This window comes from Tiliqua scincoides, chromosome 4, assembly GCF_035046505.1.
Source record: "Tiliqua scincoides isolate rTilSci1 chromosome 4, rTilSci1.hap2, whole genome shotgun sequence".
NCBI lineage: Eukaryota > Metazoa > Chordata > Lepidosauria > Squamata > Scincidae > Tiliqua > Tiliqua scincoides.
This window is the reverse complement of record NC_089824.1, coordinates 48,789,378-48,806,153: the sequence shown is the minus strand read 5'-3', so window position 1 is coordinate 48,806,153 and position 16,776 is coordinate 48,789,378. Positions and strand designations below refer to the sequence as shown.

Here is a 16,776-nt window from a genome sequence, read left to right as displayed (position 1 = left end):
TATTGGTCCTGACTCTGAACATAGGATGCAGAACAAAGTGATAACGAATGTTGGATTTTAATGTGCTACAGTTCAGCAAGCCTCAGGACATTACTTGCAAGTGGCCCAAATTCCTCCTCCTTTTTTTAGTACTCCTGGTAGGGATGCACATTTTGGACTTTTTTTTCCTTTTTCCATTTGTTTGCATTATAATTTTAAAATTTATTTACTTTTTTCTGCATTCAAACATTTTATGTGTTGCTGGATGCCTCAAAGTTATCTGTCTTGGCAATAAGGCTGTTTCCTTTTCACTTAGAGCCCAATCCTGGGCTTGACGCTCTGGCTTATTGCAGGCACACACTATCGCAAACGTGCTGTAAGGCTTACTGCCAGGCGAGCATCAGTGCTAGCCCAGTGCTGGCTGGCACTAGGTTAGTGCCGGGAAGGTGCCCGGCCTCCACCGCTCGGCGGTTGCACGGACTGCCGAGTCACAGTAAGGTAAGTGGGGGTGGGGAGGAGGCGTTCTGGGGCTGGGAGAGGGTGGGGAGGAGGCGTGCTGGGGGGAAGGGAGGTGGGTCCGGCTCAGCTTCCTACACAAAAGCTCTTTCCTCACTGCTGACCTTTTGGTCGGTGGTGAATCGAGTAGCCCCATTGCAAGGCTACTTCCCTTACTTGGGAGAAGGGAACGAAAGTCACCGTGCTGATGGCTGGAGACTTCTGGCAGTCTTTGCCAGAAGTGCCAAGGGGAGCTGATGAAGTTAAGGCGTTCGTCAAGGTATATCTATGGCCCCTCATCTGGAAGCTGTCAGGAAGACCATAGTCCATGCCTCTGCTGGGCAATTCTCTGAACTCCTACTCAAAATAGGGGATGGAAAGTATCCTGAGACAAAGGGAAAGGTTACCATCCCTGCAGGCCTGGGCTCAGTAGTGATGACCCTGGCAGACCTCACAACCAGGATATACCCTGATATCACCAATATCAAAGGGAAGTCCATGGAATGACAGGTCTGTGGTCTCAGTGGTGCAAACCGATGACATAATCCACTACTCTGCGCCCTCAACCCTGGCTTCCCAGCCCACAAGCTTCTTCTCAAAGTGGAGGCTCCAGTAATGTTTCTTTAGAACCTCAACCCATTCTAACTCTGCAGTGGCACCAGTCTGCAAGTAAGGGCTCTCTACAGGAACATCATCGAGGCCACAGTTTTCACTGGCTGTGATCCGGTAGTCAGTGCTCATACCTTCAGAATACCTCTTCAAGAGGCTGTAGTTCCCTCTCAAGATCTGGTTTGCAATGATCATCAACAGGTCCCAGGGGCAGTGACTGAAGGTGGCAGTGATTGACTTGAGTGAGGAGTTTTCACATGGGCAGTTCTGCATGGCCTGCTCCAGAGTGAGCTCACCCAGCAGCCTAGTAATCCTAGCATCTGAGTGGAGAACCGCCAATGTGGTCTACAAAGAGTTCCTCCAGTAGAAAACCGAAGGCCGTAAGTATTTTTTGTGATTTTTTTTCACTTCAGTCTTCCCTTTGTTATTTCTTCATCAAATATTATTTTGAATTTCATGTGATTGCTTTTCTGCATCAGCTTGCTTCACTTTATTCAAACTACTTATACCCTATCTGAACTTGTTTTCCTTTTCTTTTGCAAATACTTTTGCGAAGCACTGGTACTATGCTATTATAGCACAAAACCAGAATATAAGAATAACTATTAAACATAAATTTTGATGGAACCAAGACTTTAATAACACAGGCCTACAAAATTGAGGGTCAGAAAAGTTTTTCCCAAACTTTATGGTGGTTTGATATGAATTTGGGTTGCCGATTCCAAAAATGGCATCCGTTTTGCCCTATCCCATCTAGTTTTGAAGATATAGTATAGCCTCGTTAGTGAATGGTTCAAGCAGCTTCCTCATGAGGAAGCTATGGTGTAGGCTTCCTCATGAAGAAGCTGCCTGAACCATTCACTAAAGAGGCTATGCCGTGTCTCCAAAACTAGATGTGATAGGGCAAAACGGGTGCCATTTTTGGAATCGGCACCCCAAATATACCCAGGAATTGGTGTAACGTTTAAGGAAGCAAAATGTGTGCTGGCCTGTGTAATGACATGGTGTTGCCTGATTTGGGGTAATTGTGCTAAATTTCAGTTGTTCATTGCTATCAAAGGAAAGTTTATTGGAGTAAAAATGGATTGAAAGTAGTTAAATACCATAGCAAAGCATGGGTAGCACACTAGTCAGTAATATTCCACCACGGTGATGGGGTCTCAGTGCATTCCTGAACAAACTGAACAATCTATGACCTGGGAGCATTTAGATATCCCACGTTTTGGTATATTGTATCATACAGCTGCTGAATGTGTTTTGTGTACTTAATGTAAATAAACATAAATTCTCTTGTAAAAACAGGTGAAAAATTATATAGTTTATTTACTAAATGTAAACCCTATTTTTTATCTCTCTGAAGGGCTTTCAAAGTGGCTATAGTTCACTAGTAAACCGTACCAGTTGTAAAAAGTTTATAGTATATTAGGGATTGGCAGCTATTTCTAGCCTGCTAGTTCTTTCAGTATAATGCTAAACATGTTTCTTCAGTAGTACAATGAAACTTTACTCTCTAGTAAGTGTGGTTAGGAGTGTAGCCTTATTTAAACAAATTCTTAAGATGTGATTTATGGGGGGGGGGCTGTTATCAATCAGTCTGCTATACATATCCCTACCCTTAAGTCTTTAATTTTTTGAAGAACCAGATATAAAAAATTCTCTGACTTGTGTCCATCATGCCATTTCTGCACTTGTCTGCTCTTGTTGCTTTTCCCCTACCCTTCAAGCCCTTAAAGGGACAGGAAAAAGGAATCACAATGAAATAGGGGAAATCATGATGAAACTTTGGGGGAAAAGGCTTAATTTTCGTATTCAGTAGTAAGTCTTGAGGGTGTTATTCAGGATAGAGCTCAAATACATTTGTTTGGAACAATGAGTAGGGATATGGGGGAAGCGAATGTGCTGGTTTATATATACAGGACCGCATGCCTCTCCCTACGGTCCTTATGCCTACCAGTGTCAGGGCAGGGGGTCTGGTCTAGAGGGTAGAGCCTCCATTAGCCCAAAAATAACATCTGAAGGTCACCAGTTCGAGGCCACCGGCAGTTGATCTGAGTTATTCCACCTGCTCTTTGGTGTGAGCGAAGAAGTGTCTTGACTGCCCTTCAAGTGAGAGATGAAGGAGCTGCTTGTCAGCCAGTGTCGGAGGCAACTGGGGGCCAGAAGTGATACCAGACCGTAAAAGATCCATCTGACATGTTGTGCGGTTCTTAGATAGCCTGCCTATATGAACCATCTTGTATAAAGTCAGAGGAGTAATCCGATGACCAGAAAGGTGGCATATCAATATCAAGAATGAGAATGAGGGGGAGAAGGGGAGAATGAGAGAGTATGAATAACTCTTATGGGAGAAAATTCCCCTCTTTAAGTACAGTCTAGGGGCATGGACATATGTATGGTCTTTATTAATCCTTATTTACATTATTCATTATGGTGGAAAGTTCTCCTTTATACATCATTTCACTATAAGTCCAAGCTTTACAGTTCCTATTCTTGACTTATAATATGGTCCTTTGTACCACTTTCTCCCTTCTTTTCTCTTCTCCCCATCTTTGGATGGTAAAGCATGTTTAATGGAAAGATTAGGAGGACAGGATTGCAACTTGTGTTTCATTTTTTGATTCTGATTCTCTGTTCCCCTATGAAGATCAGACATAATGCAGACACAAATTGTTTAAATTCTGGCTGCCTTGCGTATTTTTCTCATAAGAAGCATAGTATGCATTAACTATGAAAGATACTTCAGAGAATACACATATTTAAGAAATCATTATAGTCTTCCAGAAATACTTGGAATACATTTTTGCATGAAAAAAATTGTTATAGATTAGCATTTTACTGTCCTTCATACCAAATAACTTCCAAAGGGGTATCCATGTTATCTTTTGTAGCAGAAACAGCAAAAGACTAACACATATTTTAGCATATGTTTTCATGGACTTGACTCACTTCAGGTTTTCTTGGCTTTTAGTTGACAACTCTTATGTGTAAATGTAAATCGTGCCACATCATTGCAATTATAGGGGAGGAACTGTAAGATTTTATGTCTAGGGCAGTCATTTTCAACCACTGTGCCGTGGCACATTAGTGTGCCGCGAGTGGTCCACAGGTGTGCCACAGGAATTTGGGGGAAGATTATTTATTAGTAGGGCAATGGGGAAGTGAGCCCCCCACTGGTAGCTTGGTGTGCCTTGTCAAGTGTCAAAAACCTGATGGTGTGCCTTGACAATTTTAGTGCCTTGTCAGTGTGCCATGAGATGAAAAAGGTTGAAAATCGCTGGTCTAGGGTTTGCTCCATCAGTAAAATGAAACATTTGAAATGTCTCGACAGTACAGTTCATTTACAGTGGTCTCTTGTTCTATTTTATACCTCTTCCTTCACAGAGAGAGAAGCAATTTTGAAAGGAAAAATGGGTGACGGAAAGTATTGATCATTTTTTCCCAGGCTATTCCTCCTTCATCCCTTTTCACTGAGATAAAAGATGCTGTGCGGATTCAATGCAGAACTCCATGTGGTGTATAGGGTTTGCCCAGTAACTAAACCATTGTTCGTGTGTGTTGTGTTTTGGAAGCATTTCCAAGCATAAAATCTCTAGTAGAGATGTCCAAAGGACATCTTTTGTTGTAGCTATTGTGGACAAATATATTTTGTAAGCCATTACGTGATGCTTTGATCTGAATGATCCACAGCTGTAAAGACTGCAGTGTGAAGTGGTCCAGTTAAAGGAAAGCTGTTTTTAGTAGCCATTTTGCAACACAAACATTTTCCTGGTCTTAAATAGTGAGGTTGTAAATGCTTAATTATGCAAATTCTTTCATTTGTGAAATTACGTAATCTCACAAATGATGTAAATTCTTTCTATTAATGTTAAGAAGTTGAGGCGATGTGTTTCTTCACAGGTTAGCCAAACATAGTGGAAAGCATTAGGTTGGGCTTCCAATTCTCTTGTCAAATTAAAGCTAAGCAGGTGGCCACTAATATTTTGGTTATGTTGAACCAGGTATATTATCAGAACCTGTTTTAGCAGAGGCAGGCTGGAACAGCTTGCAGTTGGATCTGAGTGAGTGTAACCTGTGAAACCTGTTTTACTTCATAAAATATGTTTATGCTTGGAGACTACAACTTCTTTAACTCCAAAAAGGCTTCATGCTGCTTTTTTCACTTTCTCTGGTCTCTTGCTTTTTCTCCCCTTTGTGATACTATTGAAAAAGCAGAGTTTCTCTTCAGTATTTGGAATAATTTGAACATTGTAAGATCAAAATCTCAAACATTGAAATTCTAGCATTTCTTTTAGGGGGAAATTGTTGTAGCTATCATCTTCTCCTGTGAAAGTGCTTAATATGTGTAGGAGGAGATAGGAATAGTATAATATGAGAACAGAAGAATTTGTTCTTGAACTGCTCTCTTAGCAATTGATAGACAGTTGTAGTTCCCAGAGTTGGTACAATACAGTTGGGTATCTTGGTTTTGGAAAAATGATACTGGAAGTAGTTACTTTAAGTTCTTATTTTAGCTCCGCTTTGCTATATGTTTGTTAGATTAGCCAGTGTTTCTCAAACTGTGGGTCAGGAGCCAATTTTAGATGGGTCATGAGCCAATTTTAGGTGGGTCGCAATGCATTTCAATATTTTATTTTAATATATTAGACTTAATGCTACCAAGGTATGTGACTGCATGTGTGGAATTATCACAAATCTGTACTTTTAACAGGCTACAATTAAGATACTTTTAACAATGATAGTAAATGGGACTTACTGCTGGGTAAGTGTGGGTAGAATTGCAGCCCAGGATTATTAGAATGACAGCTGATCATGACATCAGTTCTGGTCGGTCCTGTCAGATTGTCCATCTAAAAAGTGGGTCCTGGTGCTAAAGGAGTGAGAACCACTGAATTAGACTATATAGTGTCCACAATGTATAATAGACTGTACAAAGTATGTTGGAGATGGTACACAGGTTGATGCAAAGACAAACACCCATTTTGGTTTGGGAATTTTGCCAGTCTAGCTGAGGTTACATGAAATCTTTGATTAGCAAGGCAATATATAGTTAGCTCTTGTACAGTTTTTCTGAAGGGAAAAAATGGTGATTCTGGCTCAAATAAATCCCTCTACCAGCAGAGATCTTTAGCTGCCAAGTGAGTCTTACTTCTCTATAGAAAGACCAGCATGTCACTCATTGAGATTGTTACTCTTCTTCACAGAGGCTTGCTGTCTGAAAAGCAAATGGGATTTGATTTAGTTAGTGGAAAAATATCCTCTGTTGAGGTTGTCTTAAACCTTTCTGTTCCTAAATTTAAAATTATTTGTTTAGTTACATAATATGTTACTTTGTTACTGTTACTGTTTTTTCATTATCTACTGCTAGCATGTATGTAGAACTGGAGACAGTATGAAATACAAATTCACAGAAGGACTAAGGGCCCAATCCTATCCAACTCTCCAGCACTGATGCAGCTGCAGTGCAGCCCCAGGGTAAGGAAACAAATGTTTCCATACCTTGAGGAAGCCTCTGTGACTGCCTCCCCACCACAGGATGCAGTGCATGCCCCATTGGCACCACTGGAACTGGAAAATTGGATAGGATTGGGCCCTAAGACCATTGCCCTATATTAAATGCATAACAAAAACAATGATAATAGTGAAACAGAAAAGTTTTTATCAGGTCCAGATGACCAAAAGTCTGGTCTTCAACCAGCTAGTAAAAAATTTCCTGTTTTTGCAAGGTATTTAATTTAGGATAATGATTTTCTTCCACCTGTGAGATATTCTGCATTATGTCTGATTTCTTATTTTAATTGTAATAGTTTATTATTTACTACTAAATATAGAAATTTCAATAATTAAATAAGGAGTGTACAAGTGTGTTGATCAAGGCCTTCCTATTCCTGAAGAAATATGGACTGTTGTATAGAGTGGCAAAGTTTGGGGGGGGGGGGATGGCAGACTGATGGGTCTGCAGGTCCTCTGTCGGCTTTCTTCTCCAGTCTGCTGGGAGCTTCAATCCTCTTCCAGCTCATTGAGAGCACCTCATTAAAGGACTGCAGTAGTGCCAGCTGGTCTCTCTCTCCACTTCTGCTGGAAGAAGAGGAGGAGGAAGAAAAAAAACTTATGTGGCTCCAGAATGCCGGCTCACCTAGTGCTTATGAATGCCTTCTCTTTTCTCCATGAACATACCATGCAGCCTCACTCTTCTGCACCACTTCTGTTTTGAAAGAACAGGAGCACCCAGCATGTACTGCTCTTGTATATTGAAAACACGAGCAGTGTGAAGGGGGGAGGCTGCACACTGAGTACTGGATAAGTGAAGGGAAGGGGGTCTCTCTCTTTTCCACAGGGGGTGCTTGTTTGCTCACTTATCCTCCCACCTTGCACACCTGCTTAGCTGCTCTCATCAACTGAGGAGTGCACGGGAGTGACAGCTTTGGGAGGATTCAGACATCAGGGAGCATCAACCCCAATGTTGATTGCAGCAGGAGTGAAGAGTGAATGTTATACGTATTATAAGATGAAAATGATAAGATTTTGCTGTTGAGTAACTACAGGAGAAGAAAGATAGGAATCAAGGTAATACTGAAATGAGCTTGGCAGGTGAAAGAAACAGTAATGTTTAATAGAAGAGGAGGAAAATGGGGAAGAGCAGAAGCACATTTTTCCACAGGACCTGCCTCCCTCCCTCCTCCCGGCATGCCTTCCGCCTGCCCTTTCTCCGCCTCCCTCCTCCCTGCCCTCTCTCTGCCTGCGTCCTCCCTCCCTGAAATACCTCCTCCCTGCCCCCTCCCCGCCCCCGCTTATCATGCCCCGCTTATCATGCCACAGCGGTCTGAGACCGCTGAGAAGTGGAGGACAGGTGCCTGCCTGGCGCTAACCAGGTGCCCGCCTGGCAGTAATCCTCGCAGACATGCTTTATGGCATGTTTGCGACAGTGCACTCTGGCGGAAAGCCGGAGCACTGAGCTCAGGATTGAGCTCTAAGAGAATAATGGAGCAAACAAAAAAAATTGCTTTATAGTCAAAAGGACACAACTTAAGTCTATAGATTACTAATAGTGAAAATGAGCAAGAGAGCATTCTCATACCCAGACCTTGAGGGGACCTTGGAAAAAGATATCATTGAAACTGTAGAAACCTATAGAGTATAGAGGAAGAGAAGGAGAAGATCTTGAGGCTTTGTACAGAGAAAATAACTTGAAATTTAAGTGGGAGTAGCCCTTTCCTAGTCTTGAAACATTGGTTGTGAATCCATTCCATAACTTACAATGTACTGTAAAGGTGTTAGTGGTGGTTTTTTGCATTTCACAAAAGTATATCTGTAATTTCTATGAAATCCTGCTGTCAACCATGAGAGTTGGCCAGTGTTCTGGGACAACTCCCTCTTTTAGTTGGCGGGGAGGCACCAAGGAATGATGACTGTTTTCTCATCATCTGCCTCTGATTTTCCCTGTGGGTTTATTCATACCTTCATAGCTTGTAGGCTATCGTAATATGCTGTCACAGAGCCACCCTTGAAGATTTTTCAGAAGAGCCCAGTGGTTTATCTGCTCCTGATAGGCTCCCTGTAATTGCTAGTGATCACATCAGTTTTTAAGCGTCTTTAGTAACTGCCTGGTGTAGCATAATAGCTAAGAAATTGTGCTACAAATCTGGAAGTCTCTGATTTGAATCTTGCCTTTACACAAGTTCACTAAGTGGCCTTAGGAAAGCCATTTTTTCTCAGCAACCACACCTGCAGTTTGGGGATAATAACACTGACTTGTCTTATGAGTTTGTCCTAGGAGTTATTATAAAAATATTATGAACAGCTCTTTTCAAACACTTGAAAGCACTACACAAATTCTAAGCTATGACAATTCAATCATTTATAAAGTCTCCAGGGACTTGAGTGAGGTGTAGCTGAGACTTGTTACTCTCATCCTAATTTCAAATAGTTTTCATGAGGAAAAATGTGATAAGAATTGGAAAAAGTTTTCATATGCAGCAAATACTTACAGAAATGATAAATGCATTTTATTTGGTGTTCCTCAGTGGCGTTTTAAAAGCATTATTGTTGCCCTTAGTTCTTGAAATATATTGGAATTAAACATCTAAATAAACTGTCCTGTCTCCTTTTATCCCACTTAATCATTGCTTGAAGAAGTATTGCCACTCTTGTTGTATGAAATTAATCCACCCATTTCAAGTATTTCAACTATAATGGTGTATGAAAACCTGTCGCCACCAATGGCTTCAGTCTGACCACATAAATATGTCCACCAGTTATAACAATGTTTATATCATTGTTGTATCAATGCATATTGTTGGCAAGTGCAAAAACCTAGTCATCACCAACTGCTTCTTCCCCCCTCCCCCAAAACCCCAACAAATTATAAAGTGTTCAGGAAGTTATATTGATGGATGCCTTCACAAAGAGATAACAGGCTATACCCAAATTTGATATGGCACTAAGGTTCTGAAAATCATATCTTCTCTGATAATGAGTCATAACATTAAAGTTGTAACCACATTTAAAATATCACTAATTGCTGTTCTGAAGAGGTGGGGTGTTGGCTTTAACTCATTTCTAATCTGATGTACTGTAATCTGATTAAACATCCTCACCATATAAATTATTTTTCTTGACTGCTTTTCCTACAGTGACAACTAATATTGGTGTACAATTTTGTCAATACTGTATTTAACAGAACTACTTTATTTAGAGTAACTGATTTGAAGGATTATGGCTGCTTGCTGTTGAGGTTGACAGATGCTGGATGAAAAAATTTATTTATTAAAAAAAGTATACCCCGCCTTTTTCCAGTAGGGGACTCAAGGCAGTCCCCTTGATTAAAAACAATCGGTACTTTCTCACTCAAAGATCCAACAGCATCCAAAAAACCAAAACAAAACAGTAAAATAATCAGAGGGTTAACACCTGTTGCCATTTATTGATTTGTTTTCTATGTACACTGTTTTAGGAACTACTTTTTTGTTGAAAAACTGTATAAATATATATTTTTAATAATATACCTGTTGATGAAAGACTAGCCAAGGAAGGAGATCACTGTTGTGTATTAGACAGTAGTTTATTCCATATTTTGGGGACTGCCACTTAGAAGTCTCTCTCAGAAGACACATCCCTAGCCTCAAAGGGCAGCAGGGTGTGCAAGAGAGTCTTTCTCCCAGATTTTAAAGGTCAGGTTGATTCGTGAAGAGGGAGGTGGTCCTTCACTTACTTTGACTGCAGTGGTTTTCCAAGGTTTCTTTCTTTCCAGGATTTCTTGGAAAGACACAGGGGTCTTTCCAAGCCCTATCCAGAGATGACAAGGTTTGAACCAGGATCCTTCTGCATGGAAAAAATGTGCTGTACCACTGTCTCTTCCTCCTATGTGGTGCCCATATTAGCCAAAAACATACCATATCAGCGCTAAGATAAATGTAAAACTGGCAAACTTGTTTGTATAAAGTAGAGTATGGGAACTGATTCTGAGCAAAAGTGAATCTTTGCCACACCTGCCACTTAACCTCCCTTAGCCTTTCCCTGCCAAAATGTTTCTCCTGGCCCTGCTCAGTTCTGGTACTGGAATTCAATTGAGAATAAAAAGTACCTGGGAGGGCAGGCCGTGCAGTTTTTTAGCATCCTTCCCCTCTCCTCCATGCTTGATCTTTCTTTCTCCAAAAATATAAACTGCTTACTTCCTGCATGATTGGGACAGGTGGATCTGCATTGGTACCCTAAAGGCCAAACTGGGAGCATGGTATTTTCATGAAAAAGATCTTGTTCATAAATTTTAATTCTTTCATTTAGGTGCGTGTAACAAAAAGTCACAGTTCCGTCTGTTGTATAAAAAGTAATGTTGCATGCTAAGAAATGATAAACACTGCTTGTTATAAAGCATAATTGTCAGAAGTCCTGGGTGATAGATGAATTTACTTTGTTTGGACTTGCCACTCTGGGAGAAAATTAAGAAGTGAGTGATTTATCAGGCTTCTTTGTTTTTGTCATCGTGGTTAACTCTGCCCACGCGTCGCTATTTAATCTTTTACTTTATGACTGTTGCATCTCTGTGGTTTTAAACATTTTAAAAAGCAGGTGTCCGCTACAGTACTGCATGCACAAACAACCAAGAAAGAAAATTAGGGTGTACACCTGAATTTTCCTCTCTATACCATCTTCCATAAAATCTCCCCATCTGTTAGTCCTCCTCCCCTCCCCCATTTCATAAAGTAGGAGCATTCTACGCTATGTCATTGAGTGCTTTAAGAAAGGAGTGCTTTCAGTGAGTGTTTTTGCAAAGGCAAAGTGATATGTGCCATTGGTATCTCTGTTTTGGAATAGTACCCTAATTGGTTTAAAGAGATTTGCTACTATTTTCGTTCAAGCACTATGTGTACATCTTATTATTTGCTGTTGTTTTCTGGCTAGGGAAAACTCACCAGCTCCACTAGGGACTGGAATAAACATGATAACTTTATTTTTTCTCATGTAATTTTGTTAATATTTTTAAATTTGTAAATCACCCTGAATGCCAAGGCAGAAAAGTGGTCTATAAATGTTCTAAATAATAATACTTGTAAGTTCCCAATTTAGGGCCCTGTTCTGTTCTGAAGGTTTGTCCGGAAGTCAGACTAGATGTAAGTCGGAACAGTGATATAGCACCTGCACAAAAGGATAAATCTATGGTCTGCACCTGCACAAAAGAGCCAGTGCAGCTCTCTGTAAGTTGGGATGTCCATAAGCCACATGTCTGTAACTTTGGGACCTAGTGTACTTTTTTCTTTCCATTATTGCCATGAACAAGTATGGTGGAGATTCACTTGCCATTCATGTACTTCAGGGGTCTCTAAACTTTTTGGCCGAAGGGCTGAATAAAATATCTGGCACAGTGTTGAGGGCTGTAAAAAAAATTAAATATAAAATTCAAATACATATATTAGAGATGGAACTTAGATGAATGAATAAATGAATGGGCTCAAATGCCCAGGACTTCTCCAAGCACAAACACAGCCCAAGAAATAAAGCACACACTTAAATGGACCCCCATTCCCCTACCCCACAAGCACAACTCTGGTTGTGTTTGGGCAACTGTGCCAGAGGTTCTCAGGAGATCAGAGGGTGGCTGCGGGCCCCATCTGGCCCCTGGACCGGGTTTTGGAGACACTTGATGTAGTTAATAGGTTCTCCAACATTCTGCGAGATAAGTCATAGGGGTCTGAAGTTGCTAGTTATGCAGTTGGAATGGCTCTCTGTATAAAAGATTGTTGCCTTATCATATGTTGAACCGATTTGGTGGCAAAGTGTTTGCATCAGAAAGAAAATGCAGTGAGGGGTACTTGCTGTGCTCCATTCAATGTAATACTTTTCTGTATTGCTTTGCCCTATATTAGGAAATACATTTTAACCAAAGGTGAAAGAAAAGATGTAGGTTGTGGGTAAAGGTGGAGGAAGTGACAAAAATGGGAAAGTTTTTTGTCTTTGGAAAAAGGAACCTGAAGGTAAACTGTGGAAACAAATAGGTGAAAAAAATGTGGCATTATGTATATATTTTAAAACATTTCTGTGTCATCTTTCTTGTGTTATAAGTGGAACCCAAGGCAGCACAGAATAAAACAAAACAGCAGTCAAAACAAGCAACTAACTTAAAAGGCAGCTTAAAACCAAACCAAACACCTGTAAAGTCTCAACTAAATAAAGTTGCCAGCACTGCCATTGATTGATAGAACTAGAAACACAATCTTTGCCTTCTCTGGAGCTTTAAGTGACTGTCAAAAGTAGGGATGGTGGCAAAGTCTTAAGAGTAGGAGTGTCAAACATAAGGCCGTGGGCTTGATGCGGCCCCTGGAAGCTCTCTATCTGGCCCTTGGGCTCTCCCAGCACCACTGTCAGCTGCTCTCAGTTGAGCTGTGCTGAGGTGTCACTGCTGAAAGGACAGCCCACATGACAATTGCATTCTCCCATATTTTGAAAATACTGTATAGAATTGCATATTTTCTCCTGTCATTTGCAGCTTATGAGTTCCTTAGTGAGAAAAAAGTACTTATTTCTGGTTAATGACATCACATCCTGCTTAATGACATCACCTCCGACCCTCAGCAGGCATCATGAATGCTATTCAGCCCTGTGTATGGAACAGGTTTGACACCACTGTCTTAGAAATCCCCACTCCAAAGAGGTGACCTTTCATAGCGTTCAAGACTTGTCTTAAAGTGCATCATTTAGAAATGTTCAAGGGATGAGATGCAAGAAAAGAGAAGGAAAAGAAAGCATCTTGCTGGGGAATGAGAGGAAGGAAGACCAACCTGCTGTTGGCCTGCCACTACTTCTGGGGAGGTAAAACTCTCATTTGGAAGGTTGCTTGTCAAACTTTTTTAAAGTTGGTATTAGATTGCAAGATGAAACAATTCCTTGTCTATTTTTTCAGGAAGAATTTTTTTTGGTTCATATATTCGGAGAAAATAGTTGGCCCATCTCTTATTGTCTCCTCCATTTTGGAGGTAGGGAGGAACAACTGGCTTTGATACCAAATAGCTCAAAAGGGCACCAGTATCTTTAGATGGAAACTTAAATATCTGCATCATAAAGAGAGAACAAAATGGAGTGAGACAACAGAATGAATTGCACGGTCTTGCTTACTTCATGTGCTTTCATGTGTTGAAAATGTCACTTCAGGACTACTTAGAACTTGGCAGGTATTTTAGTATTGGTTAAAAGTGATTTACAAAGAAATGTGAGAAGCTAAACAAACTTTAGATTTGGCACAGCTTGTGTGTTGAAATACCAGATTAACTCATGATGATGTGCACAATAGGAAAGCCTAAGTAGGTGCAAACTTAATTTATATCTGCAGATGTAAACTGGGAAACATTTACATTCTGAATGCATGCTAATGGAACAAATGAAATTGCTTTTCAAATATAAATATTTGGCACAAAATACAACTATTTAACAGAGACAATGCCGCATTTTGGGGTCATTGCTAATGTCAGTGATAGACAAGCACAGCCTAGTGTAAGTTATTTTGCTGCTAGTATCTAATTACAGCAGTGCTTTTGGTACTGCATCCGCCTGCCAACCCCTTCTCAGGAGTTCTGCAGAATGAAAAATTATGAACTCTCAATGTGTGAAAGAGTAAATTGAAGCACGTTTTCTGATTCTGCTTATGTTGACCATACTTCTAGCTTTCCCAAACTGCCAAATTTAAGAAGATATGTAAATGAAATTCAGATTTGGGTGGAGGGTTTAACTGAAATGTTAAAAACATTAAAGATAAGCTTTTTTCACAATATAGCCAGTCTTCATTCCTTTTTACTGAAGCAGAGAAAATTTGAAGCCAATGAAAATAAAATTCTACAATTTCAAGAAAATACACACACACACTCTCTCACTCACACGCACGCACGCGCACACACACACACACTTATGCTTTTTAAGTTTTGTAGAAGTTGAGCCTTGTTTATTACTGTAGTAGGAATGAAATGAGTAAATGGGCACTTATCATTGGGCACTTACCATTAAGCAAAAGGGAGAGGGGGTTATGAGGGAGAGACACCTTGTTATTGAACACATAGACTCTCCAGCCTTGAGTCAGTCCAGTCATATTGTTCCAGTCCAATAATTTTTTATACCCAGATATGTTCCCTTCAGAGCCCTGTATTACAGCCTCATGCTTTTATCAGTCATGGTTAGCTTTCAAATGTGCCTTCAGGTGTCACACAGAGAATGAAAGTCTTGGATTGTTTATGAACCCTCAAAGAAGGATATCGCTGCTCTCAGTGTGCTAGCAGTTTGCTCATGGCATGGTTGTGTGTCCAGGCATGCAATTTGAGAGTTACTGGTTTAGTCAGAGGTGGGACAAATGGATAGGAAAAACTCTCAGCATGAGAGCTAAGTTGATAAGCAGCTGCCAATAGGTGGGGAATCAGTTTGTCAGGGAAGTTTGTGTCAGGCTTACCGGCAGGGGAATCTGACTCAGGTGAATCTACATATCAGTAGGCTGATGGTTGACCTACATGCAGCCATGCCTGACAGATGCACACAAAATGTCTGTTTAGGACTAAGCAGTTCTATCTGATCCACTACTCTAAGCATGGTGCTAGACTTATTTTTGCAGTTATAAAGTTGGAGTGAATCCCAGTAACAAAGCCAAGTTAGGTTTAAAGTGAAAACTCATTCTTACTTTGATAATTCTGGAGCTTCAGCCATTCTTCTGTTTCACGACTTTTTCTTTTGAATTTTTTTTCTGAATTAATTTTTAAATTATTTTTAAAAATTGAATATTTCTTTCATTACAGTAGTCCTACTCCACCTCTGACATATATGAACCTTGTTTGTCCAGATCTCCATGGATGTACATGTAATTTGTAACCTTATGATAAAAGTCCTGTTTGTTCTGATCAAGCAAATTAATTTGCATAAAAGGCTGCAGCTATCTTTTTAAAACAAGGCTATGGCTATCTTTCAAAAGCAATTTCCTTTGTCACTTTCAGCTAATTTCTGGAAAGATTTAATAAGCTACTAATGATGCTTACCAGAGTTATAGAGTTTTGTGTTTTTAATGATTGATGCTGTGATAGTTTTTCTTTTAAATATGGATTTTATATTTTATTTTATACAGACAATATCAATAGAAATCTCGGAGTATTCATCAGACAGTGAAAAGCTAGAAGACCGCCAAGCAGAAGCAGAAACTTCTAATTTAGAATTTTCTAAAAAGTTCAAGTTAAGTTTTGGAGAAGGGGTTGAGACGGATGCAGAAAAATCAGCAAGTGACTGGTTAAAAACGGCTCAAGCCTTTCTGCAGACGCCTAAGAAAAAGGCAGTCAAGAGTTTGAGGACTCCAGAAGATTCTGGAAAGAAAAGAAAATTAATGAGGTATTATACATCTCTAAAACATAACTTTCTATTATAATGTTAACTAGTACTCCTTCATTATTGGAGGAAAAATCCATTTAAGAGTTAAACATTTGGAGGCTTGTTTTCCTCCTTTCAAAAGGAAATGTTGGCCAACATACAGTTGTGAATCACCATCTGGTAGTTCACTTCATTTTTTGGAGGTTTCTAGGAGACACTGGGTCATGATCTCAATTTCAGTGTGCAATTTGTCAAAGCATTCACACAACCAGTTACTGCACCATATGGTGAACTTGGAATGGTTTTACCACGCTGGCCAGCATCTCCAAACTCTGCTTGGAGATGCTGATTAAAAAATTATTTCTGAGGTGATGCCTCCATCTTGCATGAATGTACTACCTCTATTTTCATGTTGAAGTTATCTGTTTGAAAGATTCTTATGTGAAAATTGTGCTCCATGTGAAATGTTGAAGAGGGGGCATTCAGTCTGGAAACCGTGTCATTAAGAGTCTTGCATGTTGATACTTTCAAAGAAGCAGCTCTCTGTGTGAAAGTGATGTAAAATAATGTAGTATTAATAATATAAAATAAATTATCTAGCAAATAATTTGAAATGACTGAAACACCTCCAGATGAAGATAGGTCTAAGAGCCATAGGAACTTGGTTATTCATGTAGTTAAACAATTGAGATTTTGTTGATTGCTTCCCTCCCACCTGAAGTGCAGCGTGGTGACACTGTAGACAGAGCCTATAGATACACTAGCTATAGATTCTTGACTTTGCAATTTATGCTATAGGTTGCTGAAGACTCATTCAGCTGTACATCTTGCCTCTCCCTTGATGTTTCAAGCACATGCTCTGCTTTTTTT

General features: G+C 40.0%; 1 protein-coding gene across 2 annotated transcripts in view; it reads left to right on the top strand.

Annotated features, from left to right (window-relative positions):
• SPIDR (scaffold protein involved in DNA repair) overlaps positions 1-16,776 on the top strand; it is a 244,523-nt gene that overhangs the window by 73,099 nt on the left and 154,648 nt on the right. For both annotated transcript variants that reach the window (XM_066623674.1, XM_066623673.1), the window contains one exon: positions 15,671-15,927. In XM_066623674.1, coding sequence (XP_066479771.1) covers positions 15,671-15,927 — 257 coding nt within the window. The remainder of the gene's footprint in view (positions 1-15,670; positions 15,928-16,776) is intronic.